Source organism: Mastomys coucha, unplaced genomic scaffold (genome assembly GCF_008632895.1).
Source record: "Mastomys coucha isolate ucsf_1 unplaced genomic scaffold, UCSF_Mcou_1 pScaffold15, whole genome shotgun sequence".
NCBI lineage: Eukaryota > Metazoa > Chordata > Mammalia > Rodentia > Muridae > Mastomys > Mastomys coucha.
This window is the reverse complement of record NW_022196897.1, coordinates 99770802-99787512: the sequence shown is the minus strand read 5'-3', so window position 1 is coordinate 99787512 and position 16711 is coordinate 99770802. Positions and strand designations below refer to the sequence as shown.

General features: G+C 36.9%; 1 protein-coding gene across 3 annotated transcripts in view; it reads left to right on the top strand.

Moving 5' to 3' along the window:
- Positions 1–11153: 11153 nt before the first annotated feature.
- The window catches only part of Dph6 (diphthamine biosynthesis 6), a 142516-nt gene continuing 136958 nt past the window's right edge, over positions 11154–16711 (top strand). Inside the window, exons 1-2 of one of the 3 annotated variants that reach the window (XM_031371401.1) lie at positions 11154–11205; positions 13733–13768. Coding sequence is in view for 1 of the 3 variants with exons in the window: in XM_031371399.1 (XP_031227259.1) it covers positions 12821–12843 (23 nt within the window). In the remaining 2 variants the exon portion in view is untranslated. Of the gene's footprint in view, positions 11206–12729; positions 12844–13732; positions 13769–16711 lie in introns of those variants that run through there. The other 2 variants (XM_031371400.1, XM_031371399.1) reach the window with 2 other exon arrangements.

The following is a 16711-nucleotide window of genomic DNA, read 5'->3' as shown; positions in this document are numbered from 1 at the left end:
CATCAAAAGCCCTCATTGTATTTATTGTTCATTCATTTGATTCATTTATTTAAGGGAGTGTGTGTGTGTGTGTGTGTGTGTGTGTGTGTGTGTGTGCACGTGTGCATGTACATGTATAAGCTCTCTATAGCACTTTGTGACAATTTGAGAATATCGTGAGGATATTAACTCTTTCTATCAAGGATGTGGGGCCTAGGAATCATATGCTTTAACCTACTGAGCAGTCACGTTGGTTAATCCTTGTGCAGGCTTTCTTCATGAAGATAATCAGGAGTTAAATCTGGTTGTATTCTCCCTCTTCAGGCAAAATATTCTTTCCAAGTGAGATTCTTGAGAAATAACTTTTCATGATTATCCCAGCTCCAGAGTTATAGAGTGTGTAAGACCACGTTTCATTATTTTAAAATCAAAAAATAAATAATAGATATGATTCTGAAGTTTGTAATCCAGCTTAAAAATGTGGGGACCTGGGCTCTGGTCACAGTGCCAACATTAACAATCTGTAAAGCCAAAATTCAACTATCATATCTACATATGTTTTTACCAATCTATCATTTCTAAATTGAAAACAATATATATTTTCTTCAATGTGTTTCACAAGAAACTCATTAGGACACATGAACTAAATTATGTTAAATACTTTTCCTGGTCAAAAGAAAAAAATCCTACAAACCAATGTGTTATCATCCATACTATATATCCCATCAGATATGAAATACCTTCTTAACAGTGACTATACTTGTTGGAAAAAAATGGAAACTCTGGACTAGATGAAAGTAAATAAAGATTTTGCTTTATCATCTGACTCATTTTAATTCTTCTACATATAACTGTAGAGAAGCAAAGCTTGTAGTGGACATTGGACTTCAGGTCAATGTACAGCATTTCAATGTCACAGACAGATAAACTATATACTTATTGTTATCCATCTCTAAGTTTTTGAAACACCTTGATAGTAGAATGTATGAGAGTTTAGTTATTGATTGAAAACAGATGTGGTAGGATAAAACCAGATATCAATTATCTTAGATGCTAGATTGGTAAAAGTTATCCTTAAAAGTCACAAAACTACTAAACGTTTTGCTGAAGTTGCTGAAGATGCAGGCTCCAGCATTCTTTAAATAATACTCAGATCACCCATTAGAGCCAAAACAGGATTCACCTAGCCTCCTTATGTTGAATTTGGGAAGGTGACATCCTTGATGAGCACCTTAAAAGTCTCTTTCCTTTTTACTATATGGAAGTTAAAAGAATGAGATAAATATGCACAGAGTGATAGAGAATAATGTCATAGATATAGCTAGAGAAACAAAGTACAGAACAGTGAATATAGCATGCTCCCCTGGAGAAGTATAAAAGTAATATATGCAAACACATTCATAAGCTCACTATAGAGATACAGAAAAATGTGCAACATGAGGTGGGAAGAAAATAATTGTATTTTTTGCTCTAAAATCTACATTGTCTAATACAAACATACATCCATTCCACTTTTATTTCGAGTACTGTTTGCATACTGTTTGTTTCTTCATCTTTTGCTTTTAATTATATGTGTTTTCATATTCAAACATAGGGTCTTGTATATCCCTGTTTTGTTCAGTCTAACTCCATTTTAGGTCATTATATATTAATACTCAATGACAGATATACTCAATGTCCAACAATGGTATGTTTTCCGTCACATATTTTCTTCTGTCTGTTTTGAAATATTCATGTTATTCAAGAATGATTATCTTGTTGTTGATTAATGAAAGTGAAATTTTTTATATTATTTTTAAATTGTTTGCTTTAAGGCTTCCATGTGTCAAGTATACTGATAGAATTTATTCCTTGCCTCATTCACTAGGCATAAATATACTGATTTTACAGACAAAGGAAAGAAAGCACATTGAAATTACAAAGTAGTTTTTCAGAATTAGAATTCAAACCTAGATTTGTCTAATTCCCAATTGTGCTTTGAAGGTTAGGGAAATATTGCAAAATCTTTCAACCTTTGGTACAATCAACTATCTATGAAGGGGGCATAATATGAAACAAAAGTTTAAATAATTGAATATATAAATACTTATTATGAGTAGGTAAAGGCATTAAATATAATAGATTGCCAGAATTTGGGAACAAACTAAAGAATTTGATACTGCCTATCACCATTTTTGAGAGAGAATATCAGAATAATGATGAAAAGATTAATACAGTGCTTTACACTGTGATAATGATGTTAATGAATGCAAATTTTCTTTCAATGATTTATAACTGATGAACATCTGATCGAACTGAAACAATGCAGTACTTAAAAATTGTCATTAAAGATAGATTGGGAAGTTTTAAATTCTATAGGTCCCCAATAATCTCCAAAGCTCCTTCAAAAAAACTCACACTTAAGTAAAAGTGAGCTTAATATAAGAATGCATTCTGGAACATGTATCATTCCCTCCATTTCTAAAGCATCATCAATAAAGAAATTCTAGAACTCCCCTTGGTTGGGGCAATAGTTACAGGGAAAGGATGCTCCTCTAGTTTATCAAGGTATTTTGGCCTCCTTCAAAGTCTAACATCATCTATGCATGTACTGAAAGTATTTATTTATTAGATATTGAACCTGATTTTATTGTCATGAAATTATTATTTTGTTACTGTGGTGTTCATAGCATTTAATAAAAATTTCTACTTTCATGAATACAGTTTGCTAAATTTTGCCAATTCAAAAGCATAGTAGCACTACTACTATCAAAGTTCCTCATAGGGAACGGTTTCTCAAAGACATTTGCCTTTGCATGGACCTTGTCTTTTGACATCTCCTCTATCTTGACCCTAAGCATGCTGATCTGCTTTCTAACATGGCAATTTTGCCTTTGCTAAACTTTATGTAAACACAACCATATAAAAGAAATGCTTGTATTTGACTGTTTTTTTTCTAGCATAATTTAAAACTTCATGAATGCTGCTGTGCAAAATACTGATCAGTATTCTATGCTTATACATAAAATTACATAATTGTTTATTTAGTTCCCAAGTGACAGAAATTTCAACAATGATGGTATATCACTCACATATATATTTCACAAGGACAAGTGTGTTCATATCTCTAGAATGAATATCTATGAATAGAATTACTGAGTCATAGAGAATAATGGGCTTACCCTATATAAAATGAGGCTATACAATGTGTCAATAAGACTGTATCATTTATGAATTTCTATTAATAATGCATCATAATTTCTTCTGGTCAATATCCTTGCCGACAAGGCATTGCATTTCTTGTGGATGCATATACATATACATTTTGTTCTAATATATCCAGCAAAGGTTGATGAAAAAGGAAGCTATATACTTCCAATTTGAACTTTCCCTATTGGCAAAAGAATGGACTGACTGACATAGTGCATTGTGTTTTATTAATGAGTTTTCCATGAATATGGAAGTCCTTTGTGAGAGTAGATTGGATTAAATCATAGCTTTGAAAAGTTCTGAAAATAACAGGATATACTACATATAGTGTGCCTTTATCATATCCATCTACCTTCTATTGCCAACCCATGGCACCCTTCCCAGTACCTAGCAATCCCAACTTATCTTCAGTTGGTTTTAAGTTTCCACCTATGAGAGAGAACATATGGCAGTTGTCTTTCTCTTGGTAATTTTGCTTAACATGATGTTCACTAGTTACTTTCATTTTGCTGAAAGTGGCATGATTTCATTTTTCTTTAGTGCCAAATATTCCACTATGTATATCTACCATATTTGCTTCAGCCACACATTTTAGGCTAATTATGTATCTTAGATATTGTGAACAATGTCACAACAAACACGAATATGCAGACATCTCTTTTGTATGTTGACTTCTTTTTCTTCACATATATGCCCAAGAGTAGGACAGCTGGGGCAGATTGTAATCCTATTTTTACTTTTCTGAAGAAGTTCCATAATTTTCATAGACATTTCACTAATTTGCATTCCCAGAAAGAGTGAATCTTTGCCTATACCAATATCTTGACATGTTTTCCTTTTATTTCTTTCTGGTGGTTTCGGGTCTTATATTAAAGTTTTGATCCATTTTCAGTAGATTTTTCCATGAGGTGAGAGATGGGTCCAGTTTGAATTATCTATATAGGGTATCTAGTTTTCCCAGAACCATGTATAAAGGTGGCCATCCTTTCTTCAGTAAATGTTTTTGGCTCCATTGTTGAATCATTTAGCTCTCAGTGGGTAGACTTTTCCCCCTGAGGTGTCTATTAAGTTTCATTTTCCTGGTGTTTACTTTCTACTGTGTTTGGGCTGCTATGAATAAGTAGCATGTCTTGAGATTATGTCAGATTCTTATAGCTTAGTTTTTTGGCTCAACTTTTTTTTAATTCATTTCAGTTATTTAGGAACATTTTGTCTTCATATGCGTTTAAAGATTTTCACCCAAGTTCTTTGAAGAATGTCATTGATACTTTGATGAGGACTTCTTTAAATTTATAGATCACATTGGGCAAGCTGGTCACCTAAAAATATTCATGTGTGCTTTTCTTTTATGTGTATATTTGTCTGTATCTTCTTCAAGGAACAACATGCTAAGCTGGGATACAGTTCAGTGGTAGACTACTTGTCTTGTGTGTCCAAAGCCTTTGGCTCAATCCCCATAACAATAGGTATACAACAGAATCTGTATGTCACCAAAGATTTACATACAAACTAAAAGGGAAATAATAGGAAATTATATTCTAAAAATTAGAATCTAAAGGAGTATAAGAATATCTATACTTTCTTACAAACAGAGTTGGAAATAAGGTAAGAAGAGATCAGAAAAACTCATCAAACACATACAATTATAAATCTAAATACACACGAAAGTACACTTTCATTTAATAAAATAAATATTCTTGGGGCCAAAGTGAGAGATATATATGATAAAATTGGTAGAACTCAATATCTTATTCTTACTAGTGGATATATCAAGAGCAATAAAAGAAAAGAAAAGAAAAGAAAATGAAATCAAGAACTACACATCAAGTGGACCTTAGAGAAATTCATAAAACATTCTATCCAAGGGTGAAAGAAAAGATCTCTGTACTGAATATTACAAAATAAATTCAATCATTCATTAATGATCATTCAACTTGATTATATACAATGATCAAGTTGGTTTAGTTTCAGGCATGCAAGAATAGTTCAACATATGCCAAATTATAAACACAATACATCACACAAATAGAATGAAGGGTAAGGATTATATCATTCTTTCAACAGAGATAGAAACATGTTAATAAACCACACAAATCCAAAACCACCAGCATGCTGAACAAGAAAGATAAAAGCATCTCTCTTAAGATGAAGAACAAGACAAAGCTATTTACTACTACTTTAAGTGATGCATACATATACCTTCCTTAAACAATGGGATTAGCATGCTCCCTTTAGTAATTACTTAATGATTGCTATGTAAAATGCCCTCCCCCCTTTTACTCAAAAACCTCAGGAACACAATTTAGAAACTATGAGCCATGGGTTAGTGGGCTAGATTGGCATTGTGTCAGGTCTGGCATGGCTGTGTAATGGGAAGTGTGACATAGTTCCTGCCCATGGAGCATCGCCAGAATGTTGGTCCTTATGATCCCCACATGTGCTGCCAACTGCTGCTGGCCTGAAGCTGATCTGCTCTCTTCTATTTTACTTTCAATCCCTCTTACTGGTGAATACACTTCCCCCATTACTCAGAGCTAACCATGCCATAATAAACAGATGTGGTTGTTGGGAATGAGGAATGGAGGTGGTCATGACACTGTGAAAGACAATGAGCAGTCCCTTCCACTTGGCCTTTAGAGCCATGGGAAAGGAGCTAGAAAACATAACAACAGAGGCCATAATGGTCCTTTGTAGAAACTGTTTATTGTGGCCTTGATCTGGAAATACCAGGAGATACATGTATTCCCCTGTTCAATGAATGCTGCATTAATTAGCTAAGGTGAGCTTGGGGATATCAGGACTAGAGAACTAAAATAGTCTCAAGAAGAAAAGGCATGGCTAGTAAAGGAAGGGATCTATAAAGTATAAGCAAATAATAGATAGGGTTATTTTGTAGGAGAAAGGCTTATATATGATCTCGAAGTTAACAATATTGGAAGGGAAAACAATGAGAGGGGAGTAAGGCAAGATCACAAGAAGGGAGAAAGCAAAAGAATGAGAAGGGAAAAGGAAGAAAGGAGGAGTGATGAGAATCCTCCAGTGAAGAGAGAGCACTTGAACTGACAGCTTGCATCCACTACTGACTCTGAGTCATAATTGACTCAGCACCATTCCCATTCCTGCCTTGCTCAGGACCCTTCCCATGCTGAATCTGGACCTCAGCAGTATTGGGTATAAACACAATAAGGCAAAACTTTATTCCCAAGGGAAGTTTTGGAGAAATTTCCCTATTTGTCATCTTATACCTATAAATATTGGTTATGCATATGAATAAGATGAGATAGGCTCAGACCCTATTCAACCTCAACATATCTATTCTTCTAGTGGGATTTATATTTTCACATGTCATCCTGGTGGTAATTATCTTTCTTCAACTTCTAGGTAAAGGATTTCCTTAAAAATCTTTTGTAGGAGTGATATGGTGGTAATGGATTTCCCTTCTTTTTTCATTTTTCTTCCTTTTTTCTTATAAGATTCTTTTTCCTCCCTCCCTCTCTCCCTCCCTCCCTCCCTCTGTCCCTCCTTGCGTTCCCCCAGCCACTCTGTGTGTGTGTGTGCATGTGTGTGTGTGCATATCATTCAATTCCAAATCATTACCTTGTTATGTACACTAATAATGTGTTTCAGATTTATTTTTTTCATGATTTGAAATACATCCTTCAATGCTATTCTAAGCCTGTAGAATTTCTTCTAAGAAATTTATTAATCTAATGAACTTTCCTTTAAAGTTAACTTAGCATGTTTTCCTAGCTGGAAGAAGTCATTCTCATTCTGTAAATGGTCAGATATTCTCTGCTTATGTCTATCAGAAATTATAAAGTAATGGGCATCTACTTCTTTCCCAAGATTAAGAACATGTCTTTAATCATAATTTCTCTCCCTTCATATATACCAGTGATGTAGAAGTTTGATTCTGTAATGATCTTTTAAGTATTTAAATGATATTGTTATTCTATCCCTCTTTTCTTCACACTGGAACATAATGTCAAAAGATATGGTCCATACCCTTCTTTCTTCCAGTTGATCCAGTATAATGGTGAGGCTTTCAAATGTGTCATCTCATCTGATATACAAAGTCCTTTAATTCTACGAATTCTGATCCGTTCTTTACAAAATGTCTTTGCTGACTTTTAATCCATATCCCAATTTTATTTAATTATTTATTTCCTTTGGATCTTGTGGAGTTGTTTGAAAAAAAAAATCTTTCTTTTTAGTTCCCTGTCAGTTATGCCAACTACTTTGATAGCTTTGAAATCTGTTACTGGAGTTCTGGTCTGTAGGAAGTGTTACATTATTTTTAATGTTTCTGTGTTCTTACATTGGGGATTGCATGTATGGCATAATGGACATGTCTAAAACTTTTATGGGATAGCATTCTTAAGAAGCAGCTCTCTCCTAAAGACATGCCAGGTTATGTTAGCTTATTCTTTGCTTTTGTCCGTAATATAATCTCCCCATGGCTCTTCAGCACTGATTCCAGGAAGTACAGGGTTGAGTACAGTACAAACTGTATAAAATAAGAAGGATCCATTGTCTTTGCTGGTTCACACAAGGGTGAATCCTGTCTGTCATGGCTAATCTTCATTGTCAACAGGATTAGATCAAGAATCAACCAGGAGACAAGCCTCTGGATGCACCTATGAAAAATGTCCTTGCTTTGGTTAACTAGTGTGAGAAGGCCTCTATGAAATGTGGGTGGTCCTTTCTAGTGGCCAGTTATAAGGCAGTCCAAGGGAAACGTGCTTAACTCTTTCCTGCTTGCCTTTACTTTTCACTGGCAGGTTCATGTACTCTGTTGCTGTCTGTGCTGCTGCTGTCTTCACCCTTCACTGACATCAGAACTCAACTGCTTCTTTGGCCTCTCAGTATGGGCCAATGACAAGTAGTTCTCTAGGAATTCTCTAGGTTTTCAGTGTCAGAATGGGATTTGTGTGGCATCCAGCTTGGTGGACCTTGGAGCTATAGGTTCTTACAATCTCCCCTGTAAAGACAGCCACTGTTGGCCTACTCAGACTGTGTCATGTATACCAATCTAATAACCCCCCTTTTTAATATATATCCATTCTGCTGGTTTCATTCTTCTAGAGAACCCTAATATATTCAATTCTAGATCAAGATTAAGAAAGCATGTTGTAACCAAAGCAATGCAAAGCCCTCTGGTGAAGGTATTAATCCTATGGGTACAAGTATTCTCATATTCTGATGGCTCCAAAATTTGTAAATATCCAAATAAGTGTGGCTTAGACATCACAGGTCCTTAAACCATTAATGTCTTCTTAGAAAAAAAGTCATTCTGATGACTTCCTGTGTTATATTTTAGGGAAGACACACTTAACTCTTTTCCAGGCTGCTATGGAGTAACTACCTGTAGCGTTTCTTGATGTGATTATCTAAGGCTTTATCAATCAGTACATCAGTGAGATATACTGCCAAGGAAGCAGAATTCAGTGACAGCTTGCAAGCTTTTATTACCGGCAACAGTGTTTGGCTGTGGAGAGTTTCCTTAAGTAAACTGGCAAAGGACTGAAGTTTTTTGAGACAAGTTTTCTGTTCACCTGTTTTGTTGGCCCTATGAGCTAAGCAGTATTCATTTGTATGTAACGGTTTTAGACTATAGAACATGAGCACACAATGTGCTTGAAAGGTGGATCTTGGGGAAAACAATTGATTGAATTACAAAATAAAAATCGCTACAGTGAAAAGAAACCTTTTAGCTTGTTGACATTTACTGGGTTGAAGTTATCTTTATGGCATCTGTGTAGAAAACTATGTATATAGGGATTTTACTAAATCGAGTGTTCTTAAAATCTGAGCAAATTATGTATCAGCAAATGGATAGTAGTTAAAAATAAGTTTTCCCTATTAACTTCTGAGAGTTCTAAAAGACACTTTGCCAGGATCCACTATTAGTATGTTAGTTTGATCAACATTAGTACATGTGTTTGGAAGTAAACTAAAGTATTTCCTTGAAAATACTGTTGTTTTTAAGTTAGACATTCACAAATTTAGGCTGGCCCTCCTTCAAATACTATTCTTGGTTTGAATAAACACTTCTCTGCATATTTCTTGCTGGAGCAGAGCACAATGTGAGAGTCTAAATTTCCTGCTCATTCTCATGTGGTTTGGAGTCATTCTGCTTCATTGTGGCAGGCAGGGAGGAGATGAACTCAGAGCTATTTCCAACAACAACAGTTATTAAAACCACAGGTGAAAGCCACCAGATGACAATCCTTAAAAGATTCATCACAGAGTTCATTGAGGCCATACTTTCAAGCTTCTCCTAACCTTTCCCCGGGCTTAAGAAATATCCTAAAACTTAGTGTTGCCTTGTCTTCACCACTTCACATGGTATCATTAAGCAGGATTCCACTGTGGACATGGAATCCCCCTGAGTCAAATATCCACAAAAAAACTCACTTCAGTACAGTACAGTAAAGGAAGTACAGATTTAGGCCAGGTGCACAGTATCTAAGTGGTACATACTGTGTTATTTAAATGAAGCTAGCCAATCAAAGTCATACGTAAATCAATAGCTCAGAGATGAGAATCTGCGAGGGGAGGGTCATGCCTCAGGATATAGGCATAAGTGCTAAATCGGGTGTCTATATGTGACATACATTAGGAGGACAACATGCATCTGAGAACAAAAGGCTGAAAAGTTACATTGGCCAAGGACCTACTAAGGAAACCTCTTGTTTTCCTCTCACAAGTTTGATCAAAATATTTCTAGGTCTTGGTGTTTGAAGAGGCCTGAGCTAAGATTCCCTGAACTTCAAAATACAGAGTCACTTCAAGTACTCTGCATGCAAGGACCTTCAGGCTGGAGTTATGAGGAGTAAGAATTCTCAATTCACTAGGGATAAAGTCAACCACATGTGGAACCCAGATGATCCACTTGGTGCCCTTTTTCAATTGTACCTGTGAAATGACACAAACAGCCATCCAAGACTTAAAAGAATCTACTGTGCAATGGTGGAGACCCATTAGGAAGGGCAGGTTAAACCATAAGAATGATATGCTTAAGTAATTGCTGAGGTTGAGGGGAATGTGGAGTAGATAGAAACAGAGGTACCACGAAGACAGGTGGACTGAGATGAATTACAATAACAAATGCTGCCACTTCTCCAGGTACTCCCCATTTTCACAGGTCAGTCTTAGATAGAGAGGATTGCAGACATCATGGAGAAGCTAGATCACCATGATTCTTAGCAACTGTTTTAGATTCTCACTGCTGTGTTTTTAAATCCACTGCTAAGGCCACGACAGGACAGACTTTTCCTGCACTGTTCTCAGACAGAGTGAGTACAAATGAGGTAGGTATTAGAACTATGCCACTGGAAGCTCACCTTGCAGTTCTTTTAATGGACAACTTTGGTTTAGGGTAAAGGTTTGTAAAAAAAAGAGACAATACATTTGTCAGTGTTATATTAGGTCATTCAGGAAATTCTGTTAGTTGAAAGGAATTTGGTTGAAAAGTTTTGAGAAAAAAATTGGTTGAAAAAAAAAGTTTTGAGAATTTTCTTCCTGGGGATAAAATGCACAATACAAAGGATAAAGGTGGCAGGGAGAAGCTAGAAAAGCTCTGAAAACTGGCTGACCTTGGTAACTGGCCTGAGCAATTATCCCCTCACTTATAGATAAACCTCAGTATATACACAGTATAATAAGTATTTTTGATGAGAATATCCTAGCATGAGGCTAAACACAGAGAAACAAAACGTAATCCTTAATATACAGCTTTAGGGAGAGCAAGTTACTTTCTCACCTCCTCTTGAAAAGTGGCAAGGAAAAATAATTATAAATGGTAGAAAATTTTAAAAAATGAGTCTTTGAGGCACTTGATGTTTATTTTATCGAAACAGTCAGCATGTTAATTACTGATAATCCATACAACTTTCTAAAATTAATAATAAACAGCCGGACTAACTTTCCTGGTATTGCTATTATTCTTAGTGGCTTTTCCTGATCTTAGATAACTGGGCATTACCCTGACTATCCAATTTGTCTTTCTCTCTGACCAACATACTCTCTCCACAGGTAAGGCTAACCTCTTCATATCTTTGTTTGAAAATATATCTGTTTCTCCTATCCTTATCTTTCAAGTCCTATCCTACTCTAACTACCCTTCATTTCAATGGGCTCAACTCCCAATGATCTTGCCCTATGTATTACATTAATTGTTACTTTCAAAATTTGATATGATATACTATAAATATATAATTTGAATGCTGTATCTCTAACCAGAAACCAACATCTCAAATACTTAATTGATTTGGTAATTATAATCAGAAATTTTGCACAAACTATTATAATACTGACCCTCATAGCAAATTATTAATGCCATGATGACCCATACCAACTATTTGGAGCCAATGAAAACATTTATAGCATGGCAAAACTGATTGCTAATGTGTATCTGACACAATGTGAGTTATCTTACACATATTACCTTTAGTTCATGACGTTGTTATCATTTCTCATGGCTTTCTTTAGTAACCTATGTCTGTCTATTCAACTATATTGATATTCAACTATATATGTGCATATATATTGCATATAATGTGTATACTGTATATATGTGCATATCTATTGTGTATATAAGCACATATATACATGTATATTTATATATGTATTACATGTATATGTGTATAAACATAATACATTGAATAATATATTCTCTGTATATGAATATATATTCAAAGACATATATGTTAAAGTTAGTTTAACTCACCAATAATACCTACCTGGAAACTCTATTTAGTTCTACATTTTTTCTCTCTCTACTTGTGATAATTCCCCACTCTTTTTTTTTTTTTTTTTTTTTTTTTTTTTTTTTTTGGTATAGTATTTTCCACTTTTTAACATACAATTCTCTTTTAAACTGTTCAACATATCACCTGCTTCTTCCTACAACCCTACACAACTCCCTGTTCATGGATGTAGGTAGGCATGGTGGTCTATATCTTACACAAGTTGATCCCAGGAGCTCTAAACAGTACTTAGTACATTCACATAACTGAGTAAGTACTGGTGAATGTATTTTAAATTAGTTTTCCGTTTTGCTTTCTGGAGTGCAAATTTTTCAGTTTCTGTATTTGGAAAATGCTAAATAATAGGACAGGAGGGGCAGGTCATGTAGCCTCACTGATTCAATAGGCAGAAATGCAAACCTCAAAGTTAAAAGTGTTCAGGTATTAGTGATATTTTTTTTGGGGGGGGGAGTAATACTTTCTTATAGTTGACGAAGAAAGGAGAGAGACTAAATCCCCTTTCCAGGATAGTGTCTCAAATCTTGGAACTTGTGACTTTGAATTTACTACCCAGACAATCCCAGCACCCTCAAGCAGTTTAACCAGGACCATGCCCTTCCCCTGGTAGCTTCACTGCCCTTACTTAGGTGGTTAGGCTGTGCCTAAACTTTTCACTTTTTTGTAAATTCTGAGCCGTATATCCATGTATCAGGGAGTCGAGGCTGAGGCTACCTATTCTCTATACTCGGGTGTTCAGCAAGGTGCCGAAGGGGCAGCAGGCATGGTCGCGGCAGGCAGTGCAGCAGACACCCGGTCGGGGACCGTGCGTGTAGGTCCAGCCGCCACGGGACTCCGGGCCTGGCGTCTGTGGTTACCGCACGCACACACACGCTGCGCCCAGAATGAGGGTCGCGGCCCTGATCAGGTAATGAGGAGTGGGGCCACTTCTTTACTCCTGGGCAAAGCTATATCCTGACGCGGGCACTGTAGAAACGTCCGGAGCCACTTCGTCCGGCGCCGCGTGGGCGGGTCGGCGCCACGGCTACCGGAAGAGGCGGGGCCATCTGCTCGGGCCGGCTGGTCTGGCGCGCGCGCCTCCTTTCTAAGGTCTTGGCAAAGCTGAAGACAGCACTAATGCCTGGGTCCTCCTCCACTGTTGGGTGCATGGTCACCACGCCTGTTGGGTTTTTCTACGCTCTGAACTTTGAGAGCCGCTGTTAACTCACTTGCTTGCACTTTTTTTTTTTTTTTTTTTTTTTTTTGGTTCTCTATAGTTCTCTAAAGTCTTGAACCCTCCCAGAAATGAGGAATGCAACCTCACTCTCTTCTCACAGCTCTGGCTTGCAGGGATGGCTGTAGGACCCCTATGATTTGAAATTGCTTTGCTCTTACGTGTCAGACACCTCCTCTGGAACTCAAGCTACTGGCAGATGTATCTCCTCATGGTTGAGTTGAAAATATGCGAGGCTTTTCTAGATGTTTTGGAGTGAAGTTGCTTTGGATACAACGAATTTGCCTTACTGAGAATTTGCCTTACTGACCATGGGCAACACAAGTCAGATTCCAAAAGTAGTTTGGCATCTATAGCACTTACTTAAAAGTCCAGATACTGTAGCTGATAAGCAGAGCTATCCTTGAACTGTTTCAGTGCCTGAAAGTGATAAGGGGCATAGTAATATTAGTTTAAAATCCTTAAATGTATTGTTTCTTGAGATTTAGACCTCAGAAAAGTGTGAGTTCCACTTCGTTGCTACAGTCTGTTTTTGTTAGCCCAGTGAAGCACATATAAACATTTTTTTTTGTTAATGTCCTAGGTAACTGATGCTAGTTGACAGTGGGTGACAGTCTAGGTAAGCCATATTTCAGTTTCTCTGTAGTGACAGGAAAATGACATATCTGTTGATTCTATGCCATTGTAAGGAAAATTTAAAGCCACAATAATTTAAAATTCTACTGATAAAGAGAGTAATGAAGCTTTAACCATTATGATTATTTGGTGAAGAGAGTTAAAAATTAAATGTAAGCCAGGAAGGTAGTGATGGAATTTAGTTTACCAAAGCTCAGCAGGGTGTAAAACATGTGAAAACGGAGAGAAGAAAGTATCAGTGGAGGGTGTTCCTCAAAATTCTCAGCGGATAGGAATTAGAGGTGCTGTTTGAGAAGTTATACAGTTCTTAAAAACTGTCTATTAGGAAACAAGAATGCACAGAATAAATACATATGTACTGTGTATAATTATATATAAATGGCCATATAGTTAAGCTTCAGTTTGATAAATCTGTGTGCATTGTGTACGTGTATGTATATATTTGAATTTGTATGTATAACAATTGATAGGGTATGAGTGTATTTTCAGAACAAAATGAAACACATTCTTCTATATCATGAAGTCATAGGCTAAAGTACCTCAGAAATGTTGCGCTGTTGAATGAAATCTTGAAGATCATTTAGACAGGCTATTTTAAACTTACACTGAAGCATATAAGCCCAACTATATTGTGATTACGTTGTCTGCCTTTGGAACCCTCTGCCCATCCTGGGCTGCCTTGTCTACTCTCACAGAAGATGCAGATAATCTTGTTGCAACTTGATATGCCAAGGCTGCTTGATATCCATAGGAGGCCTCCCCTTTTCTGAAAAGAAGGGTGGAATTGTGGCTGGGGTGGGCGTGAGGGGGAGGGACTTAGAAGAGGAGGGAGAGAAAGCTGGCATCAAAATAAATGAATAACATAATAATAATAATAATAATAATAATATTCTTTGTTTCTGAATGCTTTTTTGTTCTTTGAGTACTCTGTTTTCTATAGCACACAGCTTGGGAAAAACTTTGAAAGCATATTTAAAGAGTTGACATATTTTAAGCCATAAAGAGGTGATTATTGATATTCACCCTTGAATCTTTAATATATTTTAAAACATTGTTTGTTTGTTTGTTTGTTTGGGGGGGCATAGTAATAGGATCCAATAGAGAAAGTTATGAAGACCTACTTAGGTACATATCTGAAAAGAGGAGTGCTGGGCTTTTTTTTTTTTTTTTTTTTGCCCTGACATTGCAGAACTATTTTAATAGAGCTTTCTTTCTTTTTTTCTTTTATTTTATTGGATATTTTCTTTATTTACATTTCAAGTGTTATCCCATCCCACCTTCCCCTGCTTCTATGAGGGTGCTCCTCCACTCACCCACTCCCACTTCCCTACCCTGGCATTCCCCTATACTGGGTCATCAAGCCTTCACAAAACCAAGGGCCTTTCCTCCCATTGATGTCGAACAAGGCCATCCTCTGCTACATATGCAGCTGGAGCCATAGGTCTCTCCATGTGTATTTTTTGTTGGTGGTTTAGTCCCTGGGAACTCTGGGGGGTAGGGAAGTCTGATTGGATGATATTGTTGTTGTTGCTATGGGGTTGCAAACCCCTTCAGCTCCTGCAGTCCTTTCACTAACTCCTCCACTGGAGACCCAGTGCTCAGTCCAGTAGTTGGCTGGGAGCATCCACCTCTGTATTTGTCAGGTACTGGCAGAACCACTCAGGAGACAGCCATATCAGGCTCCTTCCAGCAATCACTCCTTGGCATCCACAATAGTGTCTGGGTTTGGTGTCTGTATGTGGGATGGATACCCAGGCTAGGCAGTCTCTGGATGGCCTTTCCTTCTGTCTCTGCTCCACACTTTGTTTCTGTATTTCCTTCCGTGAGTATTTTGTTCCCTCTTCTAAGAAGGACTGAAGAAGCACCCCACTTTGGTCTTCCTTCTTAAGCTTCATGTGGTTTGTAAATTGTATCTTGGGTATTCCAAGCTTTTGGGCTAATTTTCCACTTATCAGTGAGTGCATACTGTGTCTGTTCTTTTGTGATTGGGCTACCTCATTCAGGTTGATATTTTCTAATTCCATCCATTTGCCTAAAAATTTCATAATTCATTGTTTTTAACAGCTGAGTAGTACTCCGTTGTGTAAATGTACCACATTTTCTATATCCATTTGTCTGTTGAAGGACGTCTGGGTTCTTTCCAGCTCCTGGCTTCTATAAAGCTGCTATGAACATAGTGGAGTATGTGTTCTTATTACATGTTGGAGCATCTTCTGGGTATATGCAAGAGTGGTATATCTGGGTCTTCAGGTAATACTATGTCCAATTTTCTGAGGACCCGCCATACTGATTTCCAGAGTAGTTGTACCAGCTTGCAATCCCACCAACAGTGGAAGAGTGTTCCTCTTTCTCCACATCCTTGCTAGCATCTGATGTTACCTGAGTGTTTGATTTTAGCCATTCTGACTGGTGTGAGATGGAATCTCAGAGTTGTTTTGATTTGCATTTCCCTGATGACTAAGGATGTTGAACATTTCATTATATGCTTCTCAGCCATTTGATATTCCTCAGTTGAAATTTTTTTAGTTCTGTACCCCATTTTTTAATAGGGTTATTTGATTCTCTGGAGTCTAACTTCTTGAGTTCTTGGTACATATTGGATATTAGCCCTCTATCAGATGTAGGATTCAGAAAGATCTTTTCCCAATCTGTTGGTTGCCATTTTGTCCTACTGACAGTGTCCTTTGCATTACAGAAGCTTTGTAATTTTATGAGGTCCCACTTTTTATTGTTGATCTTAGAGCATAAGCCATTGGTGTTCTGTTTAAGAAATTTTCCACTGTGCCCATGTGCTCCAGGATCTTCACTTTCTCTTCTGTTAGTTTCAGTGTATCTGGTTTTATGTGGAAGTCCTTGATCCACTTGGACTTGAGCTTTGTACAAGATGATAACAGATCAATTTGCACTCTTCTACATGCTGACTTCC